Raw genomic sequence first — 6,619 nt, forward strand, 5'->3', positions numbered from 1 at the left:
AGATTTTCGAAAAAGTTCATGGCTTACTAGATATTTCGAAAAAAAAACAAATTTTGGCTATTTTAATCCATTATAATCTATTTTAGACCAAAAATTTTTAAATAAAAGTTGTAGATAATCGCATCCCTAATGAGATTGTGTTCTCCGATTTTTTCTAAAGCCTGTCTTTTTTGACATATGACACAAACAATATTTTTTTAAATGGAAACCATAGTTGGCCATGACATTTTAAGCTTTTCGCCATTTTTTAAGCTTTTCAGCGATATAAGCTATAATATGTTTCTTTCGCGAGTTATAGCCAATTCTTATCTTTCTTGACTAATTTCACTTAGTTAGCCATGGAAACAAGTTCAATCGTCGTTGCTCTCAGAAATGTGAAATTGTCACATCCAATCTTTGTAAATTAAAATAAACAAAAATTGTAAATAAGAGCTTTTCAAGTGAATAAAAGCGTGTAGGATTATTGGTTCAACTTTTCTTGGCCATACAGTTTTGAGGATACGTTGACCGGTGAACGTTACTTACGTTTTTTAGAGAACGGTTTTCAAGACATGTTAGAAAAGTTAAATTTAGATACTCGCGCATTAATAGAGTGGTTCCAACATGACTTTCATTATGACACACCAAACCCTCCCCCACAATGTAAGAAATGTTAAAAATTATTTATATCATAATTATGTAGACTCAGGGATAGAAAGAGGTGCACCAATTGCATGGGTCTCCTAGGTCACCTGACCTATCCATTTTAGAGTTTTTTATGCGGTATAGTTAACAACAAGGTTTACAAAAGAACTTATGAATTAAGAGAGGCACTCGAAGAGGCGGAACAGGAGAAGTTTAATTAAGTCGACCGGTCGTTCTGTGACAATAGCTAGAAATTCAGTTTTAAAAAAATGCATTTGTATGTACTCAAAACAATTGCGGATTTTTTGAACATTTTCTAAAATAACTTAAAGTGTATGTAGTGATATGATTTTTTTAAGTTTTATTCTGTGTAATGTAAATTGTAAAGAGCCGTTTATTAATATATTTTCTCTTTTTATAAGTTATAAATCATAACAAAATTAAAACACCATTGAAAACCGTTCTCTAAAAAGCGTAAGTAACTTTCACTGGTCAACGTATCCTGTATGGTCAAGAAAAGTTGAACCAATAATCCTACACGCTTTTCTTCATTTAAAAAAAGTTTATTTAAATTTTTGCTTATTTTAATTTACAAAGATTGGATGTGACAATTTCACATTTCTCAGAGCAACGACGATTGAACTTGTTTCCATGGCTAACTAAGTAAAATTAGTCAAGAAAGTTAAGACTTGGCTATAACTCAGTAATTTTGTGAAAGAAACATATTATAGCTTATATCGCTGAAAAGCTGAAAAAATGGCGCTCTTTAAGAAGTCATGGCCAACTATGGTTTCCATTTAAAAAAACATATGTTTGTGTCATATGTAAAAAATGACAGGCTTCAGAAAAAATTGGAGAGGAATTAGGAATGTGATTATCTACAACTTTTATCTGAACACTTTTTGTCTAAATTAGATTATAATGGAATTAGGGACAATTTTTAAAATAGCCAAAATTTGTTTTTTTCCAAATATCTAGTAAGCCATGAACTTTTTCAAAAATCTTAAAGGCACATATTTATGACCCCAGAAAACTGCAATTCTTTCCCTATTTAACCGACTCTCCATCTCAAGTAGTTTCCAAGATGCCCATAGAGAACATCGTAGGAAACTCACCCTGTAGATACCTAGCTGATTAATAAAAAAATATGTGGTAATTAAGTTGGACTTTTTTGTGATAATTAAGTTGGACCAAACCAAACTCCATTATTGCTATTTAAAACATCCCCTATATAAATTAATTTGTCAAACTGTTTGATATTTCCGAAAATATGCCTCGTAAAATCAATTTTCAACGATTCCGTTTGAATAGTTTTTTGTTGGTCCATTTATTTCGAAATATGAACCGAATTTACAATTTTAAAATCAATTAATAATTGAAAATCTCTCTAAAAATACCAAATATCATGTTTGTACAACGGGCAATATGATTTGGTAAAAGTTATTAGCATTTTTATTTTTGTCGTTTGATCTGGAACAGTATGAATGAAAAGGCAAATAAAAACGAAAAATTCGAGGTATCGTTTTATTTTGAAATTTTACAATAATTTATTGTCACCATAAAGTATTTCCTTTAACAAGAATTTTATAAATAACTAATTTGCAGTCTCTTTAATATAGATTAGATTGAGAATATCGCCAATGGGTTCTTTTTAGGAAGGGTCCTTCTTGTACTGAAAAAGAACAGAAAATATAGAGACTCTTATACTACCTATAAAACCTAAAATTAGTATCTACATTTTTTTGTTTTTTAATACCATACGATCGAAAAAAAAACGGCGTCAAGGACGGCTGAGGAATGACAATCAGTAATAATTTTGACAAGGTCAAGCCCTATATGTCATTACTTGACTCTTGACTCGTTTTTATTTTTATTGGCGCTTACTGCCTTACTTTATTAATATTTCTATAATTAATCTTAATTTTTGACAAGTTTTATATTAATTTTTAGTAATTCACGTCTAGAGATTGGCCTCGGCAAAATTATCATCGATTGTCATTCCCCAACCGTCTCTCTAACGCACTTTTCTTCTCGATCATACGGTACTTTTTATAGTAGTTCTGGTTTAATAAATGCAGTATTTGTGTGTAAGGGCTAAGGGTCCTTCTTGTACTGAAAAAGAGCAGAAAATATAGAGACTCTTTCTTATACCAAAGACTCTTATACTACCATACGATCGAAAAAAAAACGGCGTCAAGGACGGCTGAGGAATGACAATCAGTAATAATTTTGACAAGGTCAAGCCCTATATGTCATTACTTAACTCTTGACTCGTTTTTATTTTTGTTGGCGCTTACTGCCTTACTTTATTAATATTTCTATAATTAATGTTAATTTTTGACAAGTTTTATATTAATTTTTAAACGTCTAGAGATTGGCCTCGGCAAAATTATCATCGATTGTCATTCCCCAACCGTCTCTCTAACGCACTTTTTTTCTCGATCATACGGTACTTTTTATAGTAGTTCTGGTTTAATAAATGCAGTATTTGTGTGTAAGGGCTAAGAGTCCTTCTTGTACTGAAAAAGAGCAGAAAATATAGAGACTCTTATACCAAAGACTCTTATACTACCTATAAAAACTATAATTAGTACGGTTTTTTTCTGTTTTTAATACCATACGATCGAAAAAGAAACGGCGTCGAGGACGGCTGAGGAATGACAACCGGTAATAATTTTGGCGAGGTCAAGCCCAATGTGTCATTATTTGACTCTGACGTTTTTTTATTTTTATTGGCGCTTACTGCCTTACTTTATTAATATTTCTATAATTAATGTTAATTTCTTAAAAAAGTTTTATATACCAATTCTTAGTAATTCACGTCTAGAGATTGACCTCGGTAAAATTATCATCGATTGTCATTCCCCTACCGTCTCTCTGATGCACTGTTTTTCTCGATCATACGGTACTTTTTACAGTAGCTCTGGTTTAATAAATGTAATATTTGTTTTTATTTATAACTACACTCGATATTTTTAGTCCTGAACGTGGATTTTGCTAAGCATGTCAGTTAGCATGATTAGCAAAACGAATACCTACTTAGAGATTTAAATAAAGTACGGTAAAATTACGCATTTTAATTTTTAAGTTTTTTGTTGTTTATTCTGATATCATTTAGATATCGCCTGTATAAATAAAATTAAAATATTTTTTTTCTCTGGGTGGCTATTAAAAGTTATCACCTTAAGAAATATCTAGTAGCAGAATACTTACAATTAATTGAATAACTCTTGGTTTAGCTCTATCTTCTTCGTTGTTTTTTCTTGTAGACTTGTCAATATTTCCTTCTAAGATTTCTTCACTATCAACTATCTGGTTTCCATTTACAGTTTCACCAAAATGGTGAGTTTCTTTAATCTTATTAGAAGAAATTTCAGTGTTTTTAATTAAACTATTATTTTCTAAACTTTTCACATTATCTGCTACTGCAGGCCATCGGGAATGAGAGAGTTTTTCATTACTTTCGTTCACACAATCATCACAACTGTCTGATACATTAGAAGACATTTTATTATTTATATTAAAATTATTATTTTTTAATCTATTTACATTATCTGAAGCCTCTGATACTTCTGCCAATTCAGACAAAAACAGTCTCTGATCACTATTATGAATATTATCTTCACCACAATCTGATTCATTAACTAGTACATATACATCTGCATCTTCTGGATTAAATGCATCTTCTAATATCGGGTCTAAAACCTCCCTGTCTTGATCCAAAAACACTTCCATAGTTGAAGAGACAAACTTTTTTCGTTTCTTTGCATCAGACTGAGTTCTTTTAACAACACCTTTACGAGTATTTTCAATCTTTTTATCGATTTCTTTATTTTCTTTTTCCTTATTTTCTAAATAGTTTTCCCAAGTTTCGAGAGAACCAATAGAATCTAAAGATGTCGATTTCCGTTGGTTTCTTTTGACATCTGTCATCGGTCGTAAAATTGAAGGAGAGTTATTATTACCACCCCCATTTTGAGAGAATGCAAATACTTGTCTTTGCACGTACGAAAAGTTTCTTAGCGTTTCCTTGTTGATATTTTGTTCATCGTTGAGCCAATCAATTTGCTTCATGTGAAAAGTAATTTTCTCTACGATTTTCATCAGGTCTTGGGTAGAGGAGGTTATTTCCTCATAATGATAGTTCTTCGCTTTTTCCAGGGAAAGTTTTACGTCATCAAGTTTTTGACTGGAAACGACGTTTTGGAGCTCGTTTAAGTCGTATTTGATTTGTTCCTCGAATTTTTCGACACAATGTTGTAAAGTGACACATAATTCGTTCATAGACATAATCTAAAATATAAAAAAAAACTATATTAAACGGTTTTAATGAATACTTACAAATACTCACCGCAGATAGGTGTATAAAATTCACTAGCCTTATTATATTTTTGGTTAGAAATATCTTTGTATACCGCACTGTCTGTCTGAGTTAGATTCATTCGATACATTAGCAAATTTGGTCTTAATCTTATCTCCTAAAAATAAAACAATAATCTAAAACATATAATTGTTTATTCTGGAATTTTTTTTGTTGCTAGAAATCACGACACATAGATATTTTTATAATTTGTATTGTATTTAAGATCCTATATTTATTTCTTGCAAAACATATGATTAAATAAGCAATGCCTACCTATAACAGGAAGCTGATATAATATATTGTGTAATTTTTTATTTAAATTATATTTCTTATACCGTTTAAGATAAGATATATTTAATACTATCTGATTATCCCGAACTTTATCACCATGTATTTTTAGTTGCATAATTTTCGGTGTAACAGTTTGTTTAAAATTACGTCAAAAATATGACAAGATGACACAAAATCCACCTACATGTAGCAAAGTCCGTAACTCTAATGGCCATTGTTCTCATTCCATTGAATCACCTTCAAATTCTTCATCCAGTTCAAAGGAAGTAGTTCAAGATGAAATCGAAAATGTTGTAAGCACTGCGGGGAAAAACATGGCATTATTTGAGGACGAAGCTGTTGATAAAATCACGAAAATAAAACTAGAAGTTGAAAACATTAAACACGAAATTATAGCGTTGGATAAGGATGACCTGGAAAAAGATTACAAGAAGTACGAAGAAGTTTTAATACTGAAAACATTAAGTTTGGATAATGTCGAAACGAAAGGTTTGGAGAAGATCAAGGAAATCAGGAAAGCTACTATATTATTTGTACAGGATTGTTTACAATTACTGGATCATAAAATAAACGAAAGTATTGATAAATAAACGAGTGTTTATGTAATCCATACATAATTATAAAAACTCATCTTATTAGATATTTTTATCCCGTTTCTCAAATCATTCCGGTTATTGATATTTCAACGAAAAGGTTACAAGACTAAGAATTGAGACATTGAAACAGGCAGATGGAATATGAAGCATTTTATATGGGGTGTTTCCTACGATGTTCTCTATGGGTATCTCGGAAACTACTGGAGATAGAGAGTCAGTTAAATGGGGAAAGAATTGCAGTTTTGTGGGGTCATAAATATGCGCCTTTCAGATTTTTGAAAAAGTTCATGGCTTACTAGATATTTCGAAAAAAAAAACAATTATGGTTATTTTAAAAATTGTCCCTAACTCCATTATAATCTATATTAAACAAAAAGTTTTCAGATAAAAGTTGTAGATAATCACATCCCTAGTGAGTCTGTGTTCTCCGATTTTTTCTAAAGTCTGTAATTTTTGACATATGACACAAACATATGTTTTTTAAATGGAAACCATAGTTGGCCATTAGTTGGCATAAAAGCGCTATTTGTTTTTTTTTTGAAAAATTACTGAGTTAGAGCCAGTCGTTATTTTTCTTGACTAATCTCATTTTTTTCACTAATTTCACTGTGGGTATAGTATTTTTATTCTGTTATGATTTATGACATATAAAAAGACAGAATATATTAATATATGGTTCTTTACAATTTACATTACAAAAACTAAAACTTAAAAAAATAATATCACTTCATGCACTTTAAGTTTC

At 30.5% G+C, this 6,619-nt stretch overlaps 1 protein-coding gene across 2 annotated transcripts; it reads right to left on the minus strand.

Annotated features, from left to right (window-relative positions):
• Window positions 1-2,134: 2,134 nt before the first annotated feature.
• On the minus strand, window positions 2,135-5,301 carry LOC115881114 (myb-like protein D). Of its 2 annotated transcripts, XM_030898495.1 has the most exons (4): window positions 5,261-5,301; window positions 4,976-5,102; window positions 3,838-4,917; window positions 2,135-2,296 (listed from the first exon to the last, which is right to left on the minus strand). In XM_030898495.1, exons 3-4 carry the CDS (start codon window positions 4,912-4,914, stop codon window positions 2,276-2,278), a joined length of 1,098 nt encoding a protein of 365 aa, XP_030754355.1. In that variant the 5' UTR covers window positions 4,915-4,917; window positions 4,976-5,102; window positions 5,261-5,301; the 3' UTR covers window positions 2,135-2,275. The 2 variants fall into 2 exon arrangements, with proteins under 2 accessions (XP_030754355.1, XP_030754356.1); XM_030898496.1 differs by lacking the exon at window positions 5,261-5,301 and having other exon boundaries at window positions 4,976-5,169.
• Between the last annotated feature and the right edge of the window lie 1,318 nt (window positions 5,302-6,619).

This window comes from Sitophilus oryzae, unplaced genomic scaffold, assembly GCF_002938485.1.
Source record: "Sitophilus oryzae breed Bouriz unplaced genomic scaffold, Soryzae_2.0 scaffold_169_pilon_pilon, whole genome shotgun sequence".
NCBI classification, from domain to species: Eukaryota; Metazoa; Arthropoda; class Insecta; order Coleoptera; family Curculionidae; genus Sitophilus; species Sitophilus oryzae.